The sequence below is a fragment of the Clytia hemisphaerica genome, unplaced genomic scaffold (genome assembly GCF_902728285.1).
Source record: "Clytia hemisphaerica strain Z4C2 unplaced genomic scaffold, Clytia hemisphaerica genome assembly, whole genome shotgun sequence".
NCBI lineage: Eukaryota > Metazoa > Cnidaria > Hydrozoa > Leptothecata > Clytiidae > Clytia > Clytia hemisphaerica.
In genome coordinates this window covers 1,281,902-1,304,644 of record NW_027104389.1, presented here as the reverse complement: position 1 = coordinate 1,304,644, position 22,743 = coordinate 1,281,902, and the positions used below count along the sequence as shown (strand labels likewise).

At 35.2% G+C, this 22,743-nt stretch overlaps 2 protein-coding genes, 1 long non-coding RNA gene and 2 other non-coding genes across 5 annotated transcripts; 2 read left to right on the top strand and 3 right to left on the bottom strand.

The window, feature by feature from the left end:
• Window positions 1-9,785: 9,785 nt before the first annotated feature.
• LOC136819536 (uncharacterized) lies at window positions 9,786-13,272 on the bottom strand. Its single transcript, XM_067075771.1, has 3 exons — window positions 13,180-13,272; window positions 12,808-12,965; window positions 9,786-9,997 (listed from the first exon to the last, which is right to left on the bottom strand). Coding segments are annotated over exons 1-3 (336 nt in total). The 5' UTR covers window positions 13,181-13,272; the 3' UTR covers window positions 9,786-9,820.
• Window positions 10,553-10,639, bottom strand: LOC136819666 (small nucleolar RNA snR60/Z15/Z230/Z193/J17). The gene has a single exon (XR_010848467.1). It is a non-coding gene; the product is annotated as a small nucleolar RNA snR60/Z15/Z230/Z193/J17 (small nucleolar RNA).
• On the bottom strand, window positions 13,047-13,133 carry LOC136819667 (small nucleolar RNA snR60/Z15/Z230/Z193/J17). The gene has a single exon (XR_010848468.1). It is a non-coding gene; the product is annotated as a small nucleolar RNA snR60/Z15/Z230/Z193/J17 (small nucleolar RNA).
• Window positions 13,273-15,306: 2,034 nt separating the features above from the next.
• LOC136819641 (uncharacterized) lies at window positions 15,307-22,530 on the top strand. The gene is made up of 3 exons (XR_010848463.1): window positions 15,307-15,334; window positions 15,959-16,045; window positions 22,111-22,530. It is a non-coding gene; the product is annotated as an uncharacterized lncRNA (long non-coding RNA).
• Window positions 19,588-20,719, top strand: LOC136819593 (octopamine receptor beta-2R-like). Its single transcript, XM_067075825.1, has one exon. The coding sequence runs from the start codon at window positions 19,610-19,612 to the stop codon at window positions 20,663-20,665; it is 1,056 nt and encodes a 351-aa protein (XP_066931926.1). The 5' UTR covers window positions 19,588-19,609; the 3' UTR covers window positions 20,666-20,719.
• Window positions 22,531-22,743: the final 213 nt, after the last annotated feature.

The following is a 22,743-nucleotide window of genomic DNA, read 5'->3' as shown; positions in this document are numbered from 1 at the left end:
GCATAATATCTTGCTACTCTCCACATAGCGGTTACGATGAAAAAGATATCGAAAGATTCTACACTGAAATGCGCAACCTAGTTCTTACAATACCAAGTCATTCATTCCTCGCAATATGTGGAGATTTCAACGCCTGTATAACCGGCAACTTTTCATACCATAGCATCTGCAACCAGAATGGTGATTATCTCCAAGAGTTCATTGCAGAATTCAACTTATTCTCCACAAACACATCTTTCAAAAAACGAACAAGCTCCCTTTGGACTTGGAAATCTCCCACCGGAGACCTTAGCCAAATTGACTACATACTCTGCCGAAAGAAATGGAGAAACACTATCCATGATTCTCAAGCACACTCTTCTTCTGATCCCATCGGTTCTGACCACCGCATCGTCGTGACCAAGTGCAAGCTAAGCCTCCGTGCCCCAAAGACTAACCGTCAAAAGGCACTAAACTGGAAAAGAGTTAGCTGATCCAACTACAGCAAACTCGATAAACGAGAATCTATCAGTAAACTGGGGAAAACTGTACGGACAAATCGTATAAATCCTTTACTGTACAATGTATCAACACGGCAAAAACAGTCCCACCTAACAAAGAAAGAAATGTATCCATAGAACCTGAAAGTGTCGCCAAAGCTCGCACGGAAGTGTTAAACGCACCACTGGAGGACGTATCGTCAAAAACAACAACACCTCAAGGCAACACATTACCAAGAAGAGGAAACAAGGATCAACATCATCCTAGACGAATTTGACAAGTCCAAATCGACAAACAGCTCAAAAAACGCCTGGATGGAAACTTGTTAAGGAACTCTCGGGAAAGAAAAAGCCCTCTACTTGTTTCATTTCAGGAGACGATAGACTAAAAACTTGGAAAGACCACTTCCAGAAACTTCTTAACAACGTTACCACCGATGAAAACGAACTTTTTGATCCTCAACAAATTTTTGAACTCAACGAAAAACATCTCTACCGGAGACTTTACTATGACGGAAATTGAATCAGCCATCAAACAAATGAAAAACAACAAGGCACCCGGTCTCGATAGTCTTCCACTCGAACTGTGGAAGCTCCCTAAATGTAAAGAAATTCTTCTTACCTTCTGCAATGTAACTCTAGATGGCGCTCGACCTCCTGAGTGGGGATTGTCTGCTATCGTACCTGTTCCGAAGAAGGGTGATTTAACTAAAACCGATAACTATCGCGGAATCAGTCTCAGTCAAGTCTCGGCTAAAATCTATAATCGCTTGATTCTAAATAGACTGCGTCCTGAAATTGATAAAGTACTTCGACCAAACCAAAATGGGTTTCGTAGCTCTCGATCGACATCATCCCAGATCCTTGCCCTCAGACGAATAATTGAAGAGATGCCATCAGAATAATGTACGAAAACAACTCTGCGACAGTTCTTACTCAGGAAGGTGAAACTGAGCTCTTGAAAATCGAAACAGGGGTATTACAAGGCGATCCACTTGCACCTTTCTTATTTATCATCGTTCTGGACTACGCACTAAGAAAGGCCATAAAGAGTTCTGATGGATTGACTTTGTTTAGACGAAGAAGCCGCCGTCACCCTTCAATTCATCTTGCCGACTTAGACTTCGTAGACGATATTGCCCTAATTGACGAAAGCATCAAAGAGGCAGAGCGTGTTCTCCACAAAGTTGAATTAGCAACACAATCTATTGGCTTGTTTTTGAATATACAAAAAAACAAATACTTGCATATCAACTCAACAAACAACCAAAGCTTCAAAACCATTGATGGATCAGAACTTGAAAAGGTCCAAGACTTCAAATACCTCGGCTCGTACTCCGAAACATCTACTGAAGTCAATACGAGAATGGCACAAGCTTGGTCTGCTCTCAACAGGCTTGATACATGCTGGAAGTCGAAAATCTCTGCTAAAACGAAACTAAAAATCTTTGATGCGACAATCATGTCGATCCTTTTATATGCATGTGAAGCCTGGTCCCTCAATAAATCTCTCGAGAGAAAAATTGACGGGACCTACACAAGGATGCTGAGAAGGGTGAAAAACATCAATCCCCAATCACATACCACCAATAGAGTCCTCTACGGAGGGCGACCTCCAATCAGCAAAGTCATATTCAAATCCGCCGTCTCCGCCTAGCTGGCCATATCATACGTGGTAACGAACCTGCAACAAAACTTTTGTTCTGGGAACCTGAAAAGCCTAGACGAAGAGGTCGACCAACCAAAACGATTAAATCACTGATACATGAAGACACTGGGTTGGAAGAGAGGGAACTTATACGGCTGATGCACGACAGAGATAGATGGAGGGAACACATCATGTCACCCCAAGTGGATGCCTAAAGTAAAGTAAGTAAAGTTAACAAAAAATTGCAAAAATTTGACAAAAATCCACTTTTCAAGATTTTGATCGTTTTTTGTTTTGATCATTTTTGGTCAACGAGTGATCCATTAACCTCCAAATTTGGCCCTGCTTTACTTGATTCTGTCCACTAGCGAATTAATTTGAACTTTTACTACTGGGCACTTTTCTATCATTCAGGCAGGTCCGCGCAGCTAATCTTGAAGCTAGAATGATTCGAAACGCTTTTTCAGGAATGGTTGTCTTGATCTTGTAAATAAGTGCTTTGGAAAAAATGGAAATACATTCTCGATGAATAGAAAATTCTTTCTATTTGTCTTGCAATAAATTGCATACCTTCATTTTTCGCCCTTTTTCTACTTTTTCAATGCAAACAGTAAAGAATTGATTCCTTGACAGTTCATAGAACTCGAAAAAATTCACTTCAAAGAGGGGACTATTTTCTGGGACACCCGACATATAGTTGTTAACGATTTTAGTGAGACTTAACAATCTGTGAAATCATTTTCCCTTTAAAAGAAATCTTTCCACTGACTGTCAAGTCATTAATCAATTTTCAATTCTTTAACTAACGTTATGAGGTTATATTTTAAGGGCTCTTGACCATAGTGAATTTTTCATATTATTCGGCGCGTACGAAAAGATTTTCTCAGAACAAATGGCTAAAAATGGCCTGAAAAATTGAAATTCCAAGGGTTTCAAGGCCACCATGTTTTATGTTAAAGGTTTTCTTTTTACATAAGTGCTCCCGTTTCATATCAGACACATATTTCACATCAAAACAGTGTCTGCCTATTTTATTTATTTATTTATTTATTCTTTATTTAACGTCTCGGGTAACTTAATGCATGTCCCAGAATTGCATTAATTTTTCCGCCCCAGTTCCAGTCCCTAAACCATAACAAACTATACATTTTTGGAAGCGTATTTGGATGTAGAATACCGTATTCGGTGTAACTTAAATTCTTTCACAGTATAATTAGAGATATCTTAAGAAAACCTAATTATGACGTCATGATTGATGACGTCATAAATACAAAAAGTTGAAATATCTCGAGAAATATAAATCAAAACTTTATGAAATTTGGACCAGTGATAAAGTACATTGAGATGTTTCAAAAAGTTTTGAAAGTATTTCCGAAAACTAATGACGTCAGCAGAAATTGTAAGAATTCGAATTTTTGCGATAAAATGCTGACATCAGCAAATTTTCAAATTTTTTAAAAAGAATTCTCCTCCTCTTGATGAGTTCTATCATTGGTCAAAATTCCATAAAGCTTTGAGTATTGGTTCTTGAGATATTCAACTTTTTAAAATAATGACGTCATAAATAATGACGTCATAATCACGTTTTCTTAAAAAAACTCAAATTCTTCTGAGATAGAATTTAAGTTACACCGAATACGGTATTCTACATCCAAATACGCTTCCAAAAATGTATAATTTGTTATGGTTTAGGGACTGGAACTGGGGCGGAAAAATTAATGCATTTTTGGGACATGCATTAAGTTACCCGAGGTTGGTACAAAACAAAATAGTACAAAAGACTAATTCAAACCAACATGACAATCTAATATTTACTTAATAGTAAATAATATAGGATAAAAATTCTAAAAACATTAAAAGATTGAGCACAGTTTGCAAGAACAATATATTTTTACTTTCAAAATTTTTGTTTTAAAGCATTCTAATGATTCAGATGTTTTGGTCTCATTGGGCAATCTATTCCAAGCCTGTCCTGCCCGATAGTTAAAGGAGTTCAAGCAAACGCTGCATTTTTTGGTAGTGGAAGTTTAATTTGAGCGCCTCTTCTAAGTTTTGGAGGACGTGGGGAATCGTTATCCTCATCATCACTCCCTGTTTCACGCTGGATAATTTCAAACTGGTCCCAGCCTAGTTTATTTCCGATATTATTGACGCTCTTATAAACTTCCACTAACATGAGTTGGAGGTTTTGAGTATGGATAGACGCACGATTTGCTTTAACCAAAAGCTCGTCATAATCAAGATTTAGAAGATTTTCTTTAGCTCTAAGAGCTCTGTAGTGAGCTTCAGTCAAAAGATTATGTGCCATCTTACTGCAAAACATCCAAATGAGAGGGCAATACTTAAAGGTAGATAATATAAAACTATTAAATAATAAGTCTGCCTGATCTTGGTTCAAATATGATCTCATTCTCAGGATAGATTTAGTTTTTTGAGAGGCTTTCTTACATAGATCCTGAATATGAGTATAAAATGATAAAGCACTGTCGATAGTTACACCAAGAAGAAGAGCATTCTCAGAAGATATTAGTGAAAAATTTCCTATGTCAATAGATATATTTGCATTTTTAGTACCTGGAAATAACATCTGGAACTTCTCCGGATTGCTCGGTGTATTTAAGGGCGAACACACATGTTTGAAAAAGACTTTTTATATAGATTTTTAAATCGTAAATAAAATTATTCTAATATTCGATCTTGGCAAAACAAAGTACATATTTGAAGTCTCCATTAAATTTCGCGTTTTTTTATGTATATATGATCGAGGTAATTATTAAAACATAATTACTAATTTGTGGAAAAATGCAAGAATTCTCCAATTTTTAAGTGAATTCTTGAATTGCATGAGTAATTTTTCTAATTGGGCATTGAAAATTTGACATTATCTTAAACCCATGTTTTGTAATGTGTTTTCAATAATTCGCATAGAAAAGTCTTAATAGATGAGAAGTTTTGGCGCTGAAAGTTCACTAAATCGGACTAAATAAAATTTCATTTTTCTACTGACGTAAGCCTTTATAGAATAACAATTCCATTGTTTGGAGCCGATAAAACCTTTGCGAATTGTTAAAATTCTTATTTTACTTTACACTACTTTTTGTTGAAAGCGAAATTTTCCGAGAGACTTTGATATTATCCATGCAAAAACGATTTAAAGGTAATTTGGTAGCATTTTGTTGCTGATAAGATTTTACAGACCAACCTTCCAGATCTCTTTTTGACGTAACGAGCAAACAATATTTTCAATAGATAATAGAACTATAGAGTTAAATGGAACCTATAGGATATAAAAGACCTATTTAATTAAATTAAAAGAGTAGCAAATGTTCAATAGATATAATGAACCTTTAGTAGATAGATAATAAATTTCCTTTGATAAATGGCTTTTAAAAACAGTATTGTTCAAGGGGTGTTCAAGATTAAAGTGCGCCCAAAACTGTTCATAATGAAAACTCTTATTTATGTCTTATTGATTTATTGATTTATATTGTATAATAACCTCTTTATTTCGAAAACCTATACGAAAAAGCCAAGACCCATTGATTTGGTTCTCGTTGTCATAGATACACCCAAATCGAAATTTTAGCCAGAAAGAGAGAAAAACTCAAAGAATCAGCCCTTAGATACACCGAGTTGGCTACAAGAGAGTTATGTTCAAACCAAGCAAGAATAACTTGCAAGTCTAATTTTAAGGCTTCAATGACTTCTTGCAAGGAAGAAGCACATTTATGAAGAGTATCATCATCGGCGAAGTTACAGAGGTCATCTTCATTTACAAAATAAAATAAATCATTGATAAAAACACTGAAAAGGATTGGACCTAAAACAGATCCTTGAGGCACTCCAAATAGCAAAGGTAGCCAACTACTGTAAGATGAACCCACTCTGACCCTGTGTTTCCTATTTGAAAGATAGCTATGGATAAGAGCGAGGCTTTTATTTCCAAGTCCATACGCATGAAGTTAGCGATTAGAAGATCATGAGGCAAGCAGTCCAAAGGGCTTTAGACAAATCCATCAGAATTGCTCCAATTTTCTCAGAATTAGAAAGCGACATCTGCCATTTTCGCAACATGTTAAGTAAAGCACTCTGTGTGCTATACTGTTTGCGAAAAACCACAGAGTTTAGTAGAGAAGAAGGATTCGAGAAAAATGTTTAATTGTTTCGATATTAGTTTTTTCAAAGATTTTTGCCGGGGAAGGGAGCAAACTGACGGGTCTGTAGTTATCCTTGTCGTGCTTGCTTTTCTTTTTATGGACTGGGATAATATCAGCCTGCTTCAAGCTATCAGGAAAATGTTGTGATTCAAGACTGTGGTTGAAACACGATGTCAGTGTAGGAGCACAAAACAAATTTGGCTAACTTTATGATCTTAGTAGGAATATCACCACTGACTGACTTAGAATCGTTCAGGCTATTTATAACCTTGAGTGTTTTCTGAATTTGTTACTAGTGAAAGCTCAAACGCGTCAGTAACTTGCCTATTTTCGCGAATTTTTATAATGCTTGGATGACAAGAGAATTTATCTATGGCTGAATTGACGTTGTCCGAGATTTCACCATTAACAGAATTCCAACGAGGAACGTCTAAGCGTTCAGTTACAGTGTGATAGTGCTCATTGAAGGTTTCAGCAATATCTATATTTCGAGATAAAAATGCTATCATCCTCAATGAGCTGAATTCTCTCATCAACAAATTGACCTTATTTGAAAAGAAAGGCTTGAATGTGTCCCAGAAGCCTTTAGGAGATTGTTTTGGGTCACTTTTACTGAAGAGAGATTTCTTGGCTTTCCTATTCATATTGACGACAAAATTTCTCTGACGCTTATAACGAGCAACATCTTCAGGATTTTTGGTATTATTTGCTGTTTTTTAGTTTTGATCGGAGCATAATGGCTTTCCTGAGTTCTTTGGTTACATGCTGCTTATTATTAGCGCGGATTAACCTTGTCTTTGATGGTGCATGCTCATTTAATAAATTTACAAAAATTTTCTCAAAATAAGCTATAATCTACAAATATTTCTATCTTTAAGTTGACAATTTAGTTCGTTTAAAAAATATAACAGAATTGAAATTTTTATAATCCCTAAACTTCCTTCGTACAGGGGGTAATTTTACATAAGTAGATTTCATCATAGTATGGATAAGAAGGTGATAGTCACTTGAGCCCGTTTCTAAGGCACCTGTAAATTGAAAGGAATGCTTCCTGTTTGTTAAAATTAAGTCAATGCAGGTGCCATTATCTGACTCAAAACAGGTTTTTTGTTTGATCAGATTGTAGAGATCATTAGCATTCATGAAATTTTTTAGTAATTCGTTATCAGGTTCCAAGTTAAAATCACCTACCACCATAAAATTATTATAAGATCTACTATAAAAATCTAAGCCTGCAGAAAGAACTGATAAAAAATTTTGGATTTTTTCTTTAGATTTGTGAATTGTAGGATTTCTATAAATCATAAAAACGCACCACTTAGTTTTCCTAAGATTGATTTCAAAAGGAATGACCTCGATACCTTTAGGGAAAACAAAAGATGTAAGCTGATGCATCAAAATATCAGATCTTGCATAAACCAGCAGACCTCCACTAGAATCAGAATAGTCCTAAGCGCAGGGGTGTTTTGTTTTGTAACCTGGAAGAATAAGACGGCTGGTTGTAAAAGCGTCATCAAGCTTAGTTTCAGAGATAGCTAAAACATCTATATTATTTTCCAAAAAAGTATCAAGGCCTTTCAACTTATGGCGTACTGAATTTATATTTATATATCCTATTGTGAGATTTAAAGGGTATTTCAATTTTTGATTTCGGAGATTTGTAATGGGCGAACAATCAGTATCTTTGAGAATGACAAATTCATTTGGTGTACTATCCAATCACATCTTCCCAAGAAAAGATTTAAAATTTAATGCCAATCTTTTCAATCCCTTTGGATTCATGTGAAGTTTTCTTTTTGCTAAATCGTTATATTATGCTGATATCAGCAAGTTTCTTTTCCTCTTTCTGACCAATCTTGCTCCACATCCGTGTCAATCCAATGTGAAAAAGCTTGTGAATTAAAATTGATGAGAATAAAAGCTCGCAACGTCAATGAAAAAAATTCGATGAAGACTTTTGAGAAAAGGGTATTTCGAAATTGAAGACCTTATTTTTGGCGAAGAAAAACATTAAAATATTTGGTGGTAGATGGTGTACCTTTCCACATTTCCACATCTGGTACCAGATGATCATTAAAGTCCGTCTCAAAATAATTTATTGGAGCTAAACCTTAGCTCAGGTTAATTCCAAGTCGAATGAAGTACATCCCGCCACCGCACCGAGGCGGCTATGAAATAGTATATTTCGGCTGCCGGTTATTCTTTCCTTCGCCTATATATATCCTACCGTCAAGCCCCTTTCAGCGCAGTTCAGCTCAGTCTCAATTGATCACAACTTCTATCTTTCCCTCCCACCCTCTCCTTAACCCCTGTATTTTGGTTCTGCTTTCTGCTTCTTCCTCTTCTTTTTTTTAGTTACCAACTGCGTTCTCATCCAAGCGTGGTGATTGCTGCTGCGACGGATCCTGGTCTCGTGGTTTCTCCTGGGCAAGGCTGTTAACCAGAGATTAGGTCATTTGGGATGCATCATGATACGTTTAGTTCTAGTGTAGGGTTACTCCGTAACCGTTGCATGTCAGTAGTCAGTTACTTAGATTAATCCCCTAAGGTCAAGGATCCAGTTAGATCTGGATTAGGTTCGCACACTGTAGTCCCAACGGTGTTAAGGTTCGCCAGGGCAACCTCCCTGTTTATTTTTTAGCCTCCGTCTTATACGGGGCGTATAAGTCTCCGTCATCAAAACGGGGCTTATCAACCTCCGTCATCAAAACGGGGCTAGGCGACACCTGTCATCAAAACAGGCTAAGTAAGACCCCCGTCATATATAAATACGGGTTACACAGGACACCCGTCGTCAAAACGGGTTAGGCTCTCAGTTATATATATATATCTTGATGCATCCCCAATGTCATCCCAAGTTCTATTATACATTTTCGGCATTCTTGTTTACGTTTCGAAATATACTGTTTCCATTACTGCACACTTATGTCTCTATACATTTCCTCTGTTGCTCATATCCTTTGGTACCTAGATCAGTGTATTTCGACCACTTTCAAAAACTTCTCACCTTGCCTCCTTAGTCTGCCTTTTTGTGTTTTTATTCCTAGGGCCTTATACTTTAATTACATCTGAGACGTGGGAATTAACAGCTGGAGAAATAAATGGCCGTAACTTTTGATAGAATTCGAATCAAGTTGCGATTTTATGCTCGTTAAAAAGATATTCATGAGTGGAATATTAACAAAAAAAGTAAAATGAAAATGAAAAATGAAGAAGAAAAAAATCAACTTCTTGTAGAAATGTGGTATAATTACGATTTTCACAGGAGTGACTCTTCAATCTTAGATCATCATTACTGTGAAAAAACTTTTCAAAAATATTCATTCAAAAGATATCAAACCAAGTTTATTGCTGGTTGATCGACAAAAGGCTGTTTCTTTTGTCGTTTTTTACTACTTTATAGAGTCAACCAGCAATAGACTTTGTTTGATATCTTTTGATTGAATGAATATTTTTGAAAAATTTTGCCTCATTAAACAGGGAAAATGAGTGAAACGATAATTTTTCTGTTTATCAAAATGTATCTTTTCAAGATCTTAATCAAAGAGACCGAATCCCATATCGTCGTCAGATTCCTCGGATTCTTCCTTCTTCTCTTCTTTCTTTTCAGCCTCAGCTTCACCACCAGCGGCAGCACCTCCGGCTCCACCAGCAGCGGGGGCAGCTCCACCAGCTGGCATACTTGCCATCTTTTTGCTTCCTTCTTCGATGAGCTGAAAAATAGAAGAAAAGTTTGAATAAGGGCATGTCGAATTTATCTTTAACCCTTTCCGTGCCGATGTCGTATATATCCAACATGCAAATTTTCACTCTACTTGCCAATGTCGCATATATCCGACATCAAATTTTTTTTTACCTAATTGCCGAGGCCTTCAAAAAAGAGTGAGCTCTATTGCCGAGAAATCAGCTTTTAGGAAAATGGTTTTCTTATTTGCCAATGTCGTATATATCCGACATAAAAAAATCCATAGTAATAGTGAAAGTATATATTAAGTGCTCAAAAGATTTATTTCAGGTTTATTTTAGTCTATCATAAAATATATATAAAACAAATGTCAAATACAAATGTCAAACATTGGCAAATAGGAATAAAATATCCTTGTCGTATATATACGACATGCGGCAACACAAGTTAAAATTTGCATGTCGTATATATACGACATCGGCAAATCAGGTTACTAAAAAAAATTACCCCTCGGCAAATGGATTGGGGTACAAAAACAAGGTAACGGCACGCAAAGGGTTAATTAACTTTGCACTCTGTATAAAATTCTGATCAGATAGGGGCGAAAATATATTTCAACATAATAATTTCTGCTGAACTATGCTTTAATTTCAATCATCACTTCAGAATTTCATAGAATTCTCATAGATAGAACAAGATTCTCTACTTAAATTGGGATATATTTTAACAAGATATAATGTCATGAGCCAAAAATTCACCAGATTTTCTGGATAAATTTTTGTTCATCAGCCTATCATTCAAAATATGCCATGATTTTTATTTCATGAATCAGGCAGAAATTTGTTCAAAGTGGCCTTTTTTGTTATGGTGGTATATTTACATTAAATTTTACCCTGAAAAGTCTGGATTAATGTTGCAAGTTAGCAATATCAAACTATTCCACAAGTTTTTCCAATGTGGCAAAGATTCCCAAAAGTGCTAAATTCAATCCAGTTCAATCACGTAATATCAACCTGATTAGATAGCTGTTCTCAGTTTTGATAGTCTCGACTTTTACCACTTATATCCTAAGTTTAAGAGCTTTTTTAGAATTTTATATTATAAATTATTTTTGAATAAATAAACAAACTATTTTATTATTAACTCATCTTCATTTATATATATTTTTGATAAATGCTTTTATATGTAGGGAGAACAAACATGTATATTTTGTCACTACTCAAATACTGTATATAGATAGATAGATATGTAGTAAATGATGACTTAGATTATAGACAAAGCCTTAACATTTTCATGAAGTATAGGACATGATCACAGCATAGTCCATATGAAAAACACTTGTCTGGAAGCTTATTGTTTTAACTTTTTTTAGCTTTTCCCTTTGTTGATATCATAAGATAAAAACCGATTTGCTCAGTTTCTGATCACGTTACCAAATATTCCTATTGGGATTGGTTTAAGATTTTAAAATCCCATGATCCAAAAATTTAGCAAAACAAACTAATTTCTCAATGCAAGTTCAATTAAGAAACTGGATAAAAAAAGGCTTCCAGACCGGTGTTTCTTATACCGACTATGATCACAGTTAACTTGTGTTCAGGTTGTTTTTGTGTAGGTCAGTTGGTGTAAAAATTGCCAGAAAAAATAGATTTAAAGCTAAATCAGACAGAAATCAATTCTGTAAATAGGTTTCTCATTTGTGTCGCAGTCTGACCAAGGTCCTTGAATTCCATAAAAAGGCGTTTTTTCAAATGCAACGTTCATGCTATAGGAAAGAGGTTGGATATCATCACTGTTATATTTTAAAACTGAATTCCTCCCTAAAACAATCCTAATGTGTAATCAATACTTGAAACAAAATTGCGGGTGAAACAAAAAAATTTTAAGTTGGATAAAAATCTGACAATTTTACGACTTTTGGATTCGTAAGAGTCAGTTAACACAAGTTATTTGTGATCGTGGCCTGAAACATTCCTGCAAGCATCTAGAAAAGGGTTGGCAATTATTATGTTATATTTTGAAACTGAAATCTTTTGTTCCAGTTAATGTTTTTTTGAAATTGATAATGAAATTTTTGGTGGAGAATTATGGATACATTTGAAATATTTCACATTTATGGAATTTCGCAGGACATAAATAAAAATGTGTTTTCTTTGTTTTTATGATCGAGATAATACCACAAACTAAAGGGGTCACTCACATATCGATTCTTCCCACGACTAACATCAAATAGATGCTAATTTGAATAAACCCCAACCCCACCTCCACCTCTAAACATCAAAGATTGAAAATTGTTAAAAAACAATGAAACTCTATAATATTCTCTTTAATTTTAAAATTGTGGGGAAAATTTCTCAACCTTTTTCAGAAAGTTGCCCGAATTAATTATCTTCTTAATCACAAAAAAAGACAGACAGTAAGCAAAATTCAAGGGCTGTGTGGACCGTCTAAACAAAAGGAACAGGAGACAAACATCAGGCTGATTGTTTTGATTAAAATTGTTCTATAAAATAGCGAAGCGAAGGAATACTTAGGTGTATAAATGGAGGAAAAAAATATTGAAAGTAAGATTTGTCATAGAATAAAGTTAATGGTCTCAAAAGTCGATATTTCAGGTGAAATTTCTTAGCATCACAGACCCTAATCCCCACCGCTTTGCATCAATTTGACGAATCAATATGTGAGTGACCCCTGAATGAGACACTCTAGCCTGTTAATAATAATGTAATTTGTGTATCATGTCATACTCAGCCTGAGCAAAAGTTTAGACTTTATCAAGTAAGTAGAAGCTGGAATCTTCACTCAGAATAATATATTTCGGCTGATAGTCATACTTACTTCAGCAATAGTCTTTCCAGCTAATTTGGAGACAACATTGTCAGCATTTTCAGCATCAAATCCAACTCCAGATGATTCAAGGATCTTCTTCAAATCATTAGCTGATGGGGTTTCATTTCCACCGAGAACGGCAAGCAAGTAAGCGGCCACGTAACGCACTAGAGAGAAAAGAAGCAAGAGAGTTAAATTCGACTTACCTAAAGAAATCAAGACCCAGTACAAAAGTATATACAAACAGATTGATTGATCAGATAGGGGCGAAAATATGCTTCAACATGATGATTTCTGCTGAACTATGCTTTAATTTCAATCATCATATCAACCAAATGTATCCATGAAGTAAAACACCATGAAATATTCATAATTTCTTACTATTTTTAAGTCTGAAGACACGAAACTGTGTGCACGCCTGATAAAAGTTTGTAAGTAGATTCTGTCTACCAAAGTTTCACTTGTAAAAGAACTTGCTCATGCGGCTGGCTAATAATCGTAAGCAACATATGGTGCCCAGTCTTCCAAAAGTTCTTCTCCGCAGAGGATAATTTCTGTGTTATCTATCATTCTTAGGAGGGATAGATTCTAAAACGAAGAAGTGCAGATTCTAAATTCTAGAAGCTATAGTTTGAAAGCTCAACTGGCCCTTTCACTGGACCCTAAAATGAAGTCGGTGCGGGTCGATATACCGGAATGGAGAAGCCAGGTAACGTTTTTTTTTTAGACAATAAGAAATTTTATTTCGAATAAACTATAAAATCAAGAAGCCAGTTAATGCCGCCCGATTTTGAAAATCGGGGAGGAGGGGTGTGCGCTGGGGTCTGGCACAAAACCGTCCGTCGCCGTCCGTAGATATCGTGGATGAAAGAAATGGTTCCGATAATGATAAACGATTCTGCGACCCAAAGAAGCAAGCCAGCTCGAAAAATTGGATGATGGTCGTTTACTCTTCTAAATCGTCAATGCGTCGGGTATAAGCTGTAAAAGCCATTTAGCTTTCGATTACCAGGTGGTACCAATAACCTGCCTATTTCTGACGTGACTCACAAATCCTCGCCCTAAGAAGGCTGATTGAAGGCGTCAAGGCAAGACATCTCCCCGCGGTTATTTTATTTCTTGACTTCCGCAAAGCATTTGATACTGATAGCATCCCATTGTGGCAGGTGTATTACAAGGTGACACACTAGCGCCCTATCTATTCATTATTATACTTGATTATGTAATGAGACAAGTAATGTCGAAAAACAGCAATGGCTTCACGGTCGAGGAAAGAAAGAGTCGACGAATACCTGAAGTTAAAGTTACGGATCTTCACTTTTGCAGATGACATTGCTTTTACCTCCAACTTCATTGATGAAGCTCAGAAACTTCTAAACGATGTAGAAACTGCTGCATCTAAAGTCGGTCTCCACTTAAATGCCAAAAAAACTGAAGTGCTCATTTTCAATCAGCCAAACATAGATATTTTTTCTCAATCGGGTGAGAAAATTAAAGTTGTTAATGACTTCAAATACTTGGGTTCGTATATCGATTACGCTGAAAAGGACATAAAATGCCGAAAAGCCCAAGCCTGGACGGCCTGTAATAAACTATCCAAGATATGGAAATCAAATTTGTCGCGTAGTCTTGAAATTAGAATATTCACTGCTACAGTAGAGAGTGTACTTCTTACGGTTGTGAGGCGTGAACTCTAACAAAATCCTTAGAGAAAATGATCGATGGAACTTACACGAGACTACTTCGCTCAGCATTAAACATTTTTTGGCGAGATCATGTTTCAAATGTCATTTTATACGGCACATTATTCAGCTCTCATCAAAAATAAGAGAAAGACGAATGCGTCTCGCAGGTCATTGTATTCGCCATAATGAAGAAAAGAAGAAGCCTCAAAATTTGTGCTTTGGAACCCAACACGAGGTAGATCAAAAAGAGGAAAGCGCAAGACGACATTCATTGACACATTGTTAAGAGACACTAGGTGTGAGAATGAAAACGATATTTGAACGGCAATGATGGATAGAGAAGGCTGGAAAAGAAGAATTCATGGGGTCTGGGCTGGCGCCCAACCTAGGTAGGTAGGGTGACTTGACTCGGACGTGACGGTCCAGTCAATCTTGTACCCAGACCCAGTTGCAACAATTTAGTTATTTTACTGACGGACGTTAGTTTACAATCGAACGGGAGCACTCTTAGAATCATTAAAAAACGAACTACTCGAGCTAAGAGACTAAGTTCGAATTTTTAAAGGTTAGTTATATTTCAGGTTACTATCCTGCTTTGTCCTTTAGCTATAGGAAGAATTGAAGGAATAAGTTGAAAGATAAGTTCGTGTGGAGATAATTTTTCGATTTCTTGCTGAGTCTTCATTTGCTTTTTGTTTTGAAAATATTTTAATCACTCCATTGAACCTTCAAACATCTCATATCATAAAGAAGTTTAATAGAATGAGTAAATTATTGTATTTCTTCAAAAACGGTTGAAAAAAAGAAAGCAAATGTTGCTGGAGGAATGTTTTTCTTCGTAAAATTTAAAGGTGCAATCTTGAGATTTTTGTGTATTTTGAAGTTTATTTTTATGATTTTTCGAAGTTCGAGCGAGAGCTACGATTTTAGTACTTCCACTTTATTTCATTGAACATTTCGATTTTGGAGGAGTTCGTTGCCTCTTTAGGCTCTTCCAAGCCTTATTGAAACAATATTGACTTTTTGAATACTGAGATCCTATAAGCTCCTAAGTCTCATTTTAAAACTCAGAGTTAAAACCCTTCTTTCCAACCGTACTTTAACGCGCTTTAAAATCATTTGTGGTGTTTCAGATTCCGCAGGGAAATCTCCTTTGTCCCATATTTTGTCCAAGATTGTAGATGTACCATTTCGTTTAGTATCACAAAAGATATTTATTTATCCATAATATTTCACGGTCATTGAGTCGTGAAATTAGCTACACTAGCCGCAATCGAAAATGAGATTTTCTCTTTTTTCCCGATAGTGTTTGCCTTGCAGGCCCTTTGGAAGTACTCTGTACCAGAGTTTATCGCTTCGTATAGTACAGTCTACGGCTATGCATTTTGAAATTAGCCGCAAATACTGGGTCTGTGTATAGACAAACTTGGAAGAGGAGGGTTGTATGTTGACGATTGTTTTGTTTCACTTTATAGACAACCAATTACAGATCTTCAATTCAGATAGCAAGATGTTCGTTCTTCTACAAAACATCAAAACTCGATGTCAAATCAACCAAACCGGTAACTCTTAATTGTAATCTGGACTATCACAAAATAAAGGGACGCCTTTAATAATTTCGCGTATTTTTGACGTGTGACGTCTATATTTGATTTCGCGCGTCACTTCTCGACCAGCAATCAAAATATACTTATTGTTAATTTAGTTTTTATTGAGTGCCTGAATGGATATTTGTTTCAAGGAGGCGCTATCCAATCCGTCTGGCCTAACAATATAGTCATGTACAGTTATAATACAGCATTGTGTCACAGACTCCCGCCCACTGAAAAATTTGGCCAAAATTTCTTCCACGGTTGGACATATACCCTTCAATTTTCACCCCAGTTTTCAAAAGTTCAATGTAAAAGATTGCACTCCAAAGACATCATCCCAAATGGAATTTTAACCTGAGAAGAATATAATTTCTATCCCCATTAGGGTTTTCATAGAAATCCCTACTGTGGGTCATGAGATAGGGTATGATGAATAATGGATAAATGTTCTTTGATAGCCCAGTATTCTAGGACTTGCAGGCTTTTATTATTGTTTAAAAGATAAGGAAGCTGGGCACTACTTATATATTAGATGGAGTAGTTATAGAAGATTGAACTTCTTTAATAATATTTTAAATAGCCAGGGCTAACAGAAATATACGAACTTTCAAACGGAAAAGAAAAAACCTTGTGTTAAACAGTTTCGTCAAAAGAAAATAATATAGGAACAAGAAAATAGACTAACTTCTACCTGAGGTCCTAATTTTCATGATACTTTACGATATTTTATCTATCCTACTTACTTTCGAATAATATTCTTTTTCAACGTACAAATGTTGTGATAAAAACACTATATTGGGATTTTACCTGAGTAACATCATTACAGAAATAGCGAGTTTTTGTACTGGAGAAATCGAAGGAGACGGTATAAGCTAAATCAAAGTTGACATGCCGCCAATATCGCCCTCCACTTTGCTCGACGACGGTAAAAGCACCGTCTGTTTAATTAAGGTGATATAGAGCTGTACATCGACTATCGACTTTGTTTTTCGTCAACTTATTCACTTAATGTCGCGCTTGATATCTTACAATACATAAACTCGCTGATAAGATGAAGAAAGAGGTCGATGTTTTGGTAAAAAAAGGGGACAAAACGTTTTGATTTTGACACAGCGATAAATTTCGTTTATTGGAAATTGATGAGCTATGTATTCATCATTTAGGTCCAGAGAACATGGGAAAAAGAACATTTTTAGATTGTTTAAGCTCTTGGAACAGCAGGTTGTGTTTATCTGATAAGGAAATAATTTTTTTGAAATTGTGAATTATTGATCAACTCGGTGATGTACGTGAATTCTCTTACAGAACACACAAAGTTGATTTGGTCACCCCCTTCGCTAAGCTTTCTATTTGAAAACTGAAGGAGACGAGGGTATTTTCTTGATGAGTTCTTGAACGACCTAAAATGTTATTCATAGCTACTGTACAATGAATTATTTACTCTTTCGAAACAGTCTTAAAAAATTGAAACTCAAACATTATCACCAAACTGTTAGAGAACTTTCTTTACCAAAAATATAATCATTGTCATTTTCCCTTCTCATCAAGTAAATTATTTTCGTTGGATTTCTAGACAAAGTTCAAAGTGAAGGAATAAGGTCATTGAAAAATATTTATATTTGGATGGAACGATAAAATACAATTTATATTATCTTTACAAATATAGTTGAATTTCGCTAATTCAAACTCGAACGGGGGGAAAATATTTTTTCTTCGAATTACAGAGAGCATTTTACTAAGTTTTCTCTTCGACGAGAATGAATTGGAATTCCAGAAAGATTGAAGACAACACTGTAATAGATTTTTGAATAAACAAGAGCTCACTGTATAGCAACAAATTCTGCACATTTTGTAATTGTAGAATTTGAAAAGTTGAATAAATGAGTTTTTATCTCGGTTGACTTCCATTATCACCTCTTTCAAACAAGACGTTTTCTCGTTAGCACCCGAAAAATGCCAAAAACATGCCATAATTAAAAGACTATTTTTTTCGGTAAGCTTTCGCACCTAAGCGAAATAATTTGAGGCTATTTATTCAGCTGGTATTATGTTTTCTTTATAAATATCATTTAAGAAAATTCCTTTCTACAGGATGGTAACTTTTTTCTAGCGATAAGTTGAAGCAAAACTAATTTCATTTGGGTAATCTAGACTCAAACTGTGAAGATGAAAAGAAATTTTTTTTGCGTGGAAATTATTTTAATGAATATTTTGATTTCAAAAAATATGTCTAGAAGGGTAGTAGCTCTCACCTTATTCAAGTTGTTTGTATGGGGTTTTATCACTTAGACGTATTGTAAAAAAATTCAAGGTAGCTCGTATGGTACTGTAATAGATATATCACTGGGCGAAATAAGAGATTTCCAATCCTGGAAGTATCTTGAAAATATGAAAAAATTAAAATATGATACTTCCATATACATTTGTTATGGAAATTTAGAAATCTCTTATTTCGCCCAGTGCATTATTTTCATAACTAGCCATAACTTTCATTAAGGTGCCACCGCAGCAAAACGAACACATAGAGTTGAATTTGCGTTCAAAAGGAATGATCTTAGCCCTACAGTAATTTTGGTTAAAAGTGACCTCTCATCTGAGACAAAATTCTTTCAATTGCTAACAAATGTGTCAAGGGAGTGATTTACAGTCTACTTAGAGTGACATTCGTGCCTTGTCTTACACGTTTTTTATAAGAACAATTTCATAAGAATACGAGGCTGAAATTTGGCTAAAACCTAAGAACAAATTAAGAAGAATCTGAGCCTCAGATTTCAGAAATTACTGCAAAGTACAGGTTTCCATTCTCCTTTATATTAATATTGACATTTAAGCCTGAAAAACTCCTGAACTAACCTGAAGATAATGCACTTCATATGTTATTTTACTAATGTACACGTTTAGCAACATAACTGTTCGATACTTTCAGTAGAGTAATATTTTAAACCTATGAAGAGCGCTTAATAACTATTTGTGGTATAAAAAAGGAATTTCCCAGAAAAGGAAATTTCCTTAGATTCATTAACTCTCCAGGGATAAGAAAAAGACAAACTGAGATTTCAAAATAAGTAATCAGATCAAAATAACTCCGGAAAAGTCTTTTTGATGATGATAAAACAATAGAGAGACCGTAAGATAAGAATGCTACCGTTAAGTGGAACTAAAATACTGAAAAACGCACAAACGCAAACGCAAAATTATGAGATGTTTGCCCAACTTCTTTATGCGTGAAGCTATGAATGCCATCGGGAGCTTTAGGCTCCCTGCGGTGGCAACAACAAGCTTAAAACTTCAATAAACTCATTATAAATCTGTGTCTGTCTTTCACTCTTAAGTACAGTTCTTTACGTATGATTCCGGTAAATTTTACAGTTGACTTTCTCTAACTCGATCAAAAACTTTCTTCGAATTTGAGAAAGGTTCGTATTACAGAGAGTAATTCATTACACAGGAGTGCTAAGGGGACGGATAGAGGGGACCAATTTTTTAATCCGAATTAATAGAGATTCAAATTAGAGAGGGTCAACTGTACTTCAAATGATATCAAAGACTTTCTACTATCAGAAAATAAAAACAAAGAAAGCTTGCTTAAACAGGAAAATGGCAAATTGCGCCACCACACAAAATGTTTCACAAATTTTGACCTGTGACGCGGACCAATTCACGCCGTATGTTTTCGACCCTGGCACCCAACTGGCGTTCAAGATTCGTTCTTTGACAATCATCCCAGTATGTGTAACGGGAATCTGTTTGAATCTTGTTGTTTCTATGGGAATGGCTACGCATCGCCGTATGAGAGATTTATCGCTCAATAAATTTCTATTGACCTTGACAACTGTTGATTTCATGATATCAATGATAGTACTGCCTGTATATATCCATTACAACATTTTGCTATCCGAAGGACATTTTTGCTGTATCGTTGGAAACGTATTACTGAGTACAGCATCTTCCCTCACAATGATGTCTATAACTTCTATTGTATTCATCAATATTCAACTCTATTTGGCGATCCTTAAACCGTTCATCTACAGTAGGAAGTTTAACCAGAAATTCACATTACCGATCTTAGTGTCCATCAATGTGTTTTGGGCGTTATCCACAATCACAGCTCTTTTTGTCATTCCTACATGGTGGTCGACATTTCGAACATCGGCCAGTGGATTTGGTTTCTTATGCTATATTTTGATTTTATTTCTACATTATTTCATTTGTAAGGAAAGCCGTCATATCCGGGAACGTTCGAAAAGCAATACAACACTTTCGTGCAATAAGATAACAAAGAAAACTTTACGGCTGACGACTTCTGTTTTGATTTCATTCGGGCTATGTTATCTCCCGTATATCGTAATGTCCGTATACACCATGGTAGTACCTATTACACCTGAATTTAACACTTATTTTGACACCTGGGCTGAATATATTGCTATGATGACATGTGTTTTGAACCCTATTTTATACTGTATTCGATTGGGATCTGTGAGAAGAAGTGTTTTGAGATTATTTGGATGTGGGCGTGTTATGAATTTGAGGTCGTTCAGTATGAATACTTTCTCTGTGAAAGAGACTGGACCCAACAATACAACCACGTGAGGAAAATGTATTCTGTGAAGAAAATGTATTCTTAAGAATCAAATACACAATTCATTCAGGCGATAAATTCAAAGTTGGATAAATTGTACGAAAAAGTACTTGAAAGCTAATGGTACTACTTTAGAAAAAGTTATATCATGAAAAACCCATCAGTTTTCGCATTTTTACAGCTAAGGAAAGCTACTTACCCATAATAATTTATGATGTTTTTAATTCTACTAATCTAATCTCACTAGAAATAAATATCCTAAGATAACGAACTCCAATCTTCGCAATTTCCCTCAGAAATATTTTAAAGAATACACGCTTTTTTTTTATAAGAATGGTGTAAATGCATTTCATCATGGATATTCTTAACTTTTTTGGGAAAATCATCCTAAAATATTCTTATAGCACATTCTTAAGGTTAGGATCCTAATTTATACTAGATTTAACATTTAGTTCATACGTCTCAAGCATAAAATGGCACTTTTGTAAAAGGAGTGAGCCTTACTTGGGGATAATTGATAATTTATAATGAAAATGCTCTTAAAATGACTTTCTTAGCTTTAGTAGCAAAATTCAATGATGGTGATATTCTTAGCATATTCTTAGTTTTTTGGCCATTTTCATCATAGACATTCTTATAAAGTGTATTCTTATGAAAAAAGCGTGTAAGATGATAGGTGAGCACTCTTAATTTTCAAAGTTTAAATCAGGTTAATTTTACGTTGCGTTTTTGTTGAACTACCAGGTATCTTGAAAAAACACAAAAGAGAATAGTATTCTGATAAAAAAGATATACTAAGATATTTAAAGATATGTTAATGAAATAATATGATATCAAAGATCAGGCCAGTGAGAGAGAACGCTACTCAAACTGTTTCCTTTCTTTCTCTAGAGTAAACTTCTCTCCCTAAGCATCGGTAAACTGTTACACATTGTTTATGCTTTACTGTTCGAAAGAGATTATCGATAATCAGGACCAATGAGCTCTTGTAACAGCTTTCTTATTGGTCCTAAAATGTGGAAGTTTTTGCGTCTAAACTAACGGGAGGTCGTTATTGTGACCCAAGCAGTTATTACCCATGATTCATCTCGACCGTAAAATGAATGGATGTCCAATTGACTTTGCTTTCCTTTGTACTTCAGGAAGGATAAACTTTTCCATAAACACACCCCTGTCTCACAGCCCCACTGGAACTTTCTTCCTATTGAAATTCCGATGGGGATAGAAATTATATCGTTCCTAGGTTAAAAAATCCAGTGGAGATGGGTTTTGAGTGTAATTTTTTAAACATTCATTTTCGAATGGGGATGAAAAAGTCATTTTCCCAGTGGGGCTGAAATTTTTGTCAAATTTTCCAGTGGGGCTGGGGTCCTAGTGGGTCTGTGACACAGGGGTGTATAAACCTTTGAGCACGTTAACGGTAACACATCGTAAACAAGTTAACTTTTATTTTGAGGGAGGATAGATTTTGCAACGAGTACTGGTAAACTGTAACACATTGAAAATGAGTTAATTTTTATTTTGAGGGAGGATAGATTTTGCAACAAGTACTGGTAAACTGTAACACATTGAAAACAAGTTAATTTTTATTTTGAGGGAGGATAGATTTTGCAACAAGTACTGGTAAACTGTTGCACATTGAAAATGAGTTAATTTTTATTTTGAGGGAGGATAGATTTTGCAACAAGTACTGGTAAACTGTAACACATTGAAAATGAGTTAATTTTTATTTTGGAGGGAGGATAGATTTTGCAACAAGTACTGGTAAACTGTAACACATTGAAAATGAGTTAATTTTTATTTTGAGGGAGGATATATTTTGCAACAAGTACTGGTAAACTGTAACACATTGAAAATGAGTTAATTTTTATTTTGAGGGAGGATATTTTGCAACAAGTACTGGTAAACTTAACACATTGAAAATGAGTTAATTTTTATTTGGGGGGATAGATTTGCAACAAGTACTGTAAACTGTAACACATTGAAAATGAGTTAATTTTTATTTTGAGGGAGGATAGATTTTGCAACAAGTACTGGTAAACTGTAACACATTGAAAACAAGTTAATTTTTATTTTGAGGGAGGATAGA

Excerpts from the sequence above, each read along its gene's own strand:
- LOC136819536 (XM_067075771.1), bottom strand. Across the intron at positions 9,998-12,807 it reads CTGGAAAGACTATTGCTGAA|CTCATCGAAGAAGGAAGCAA; the intron begins GTAAGTATGACT and ends TCTATTTTTCAG.
- LOC136819593 (XM_067075825.1), top strand. The coding sequence starts at position 19,610 with ATGATATCAAAGACTTTCTACTATCAGAAAATAAAAACAAAGAAAGCT.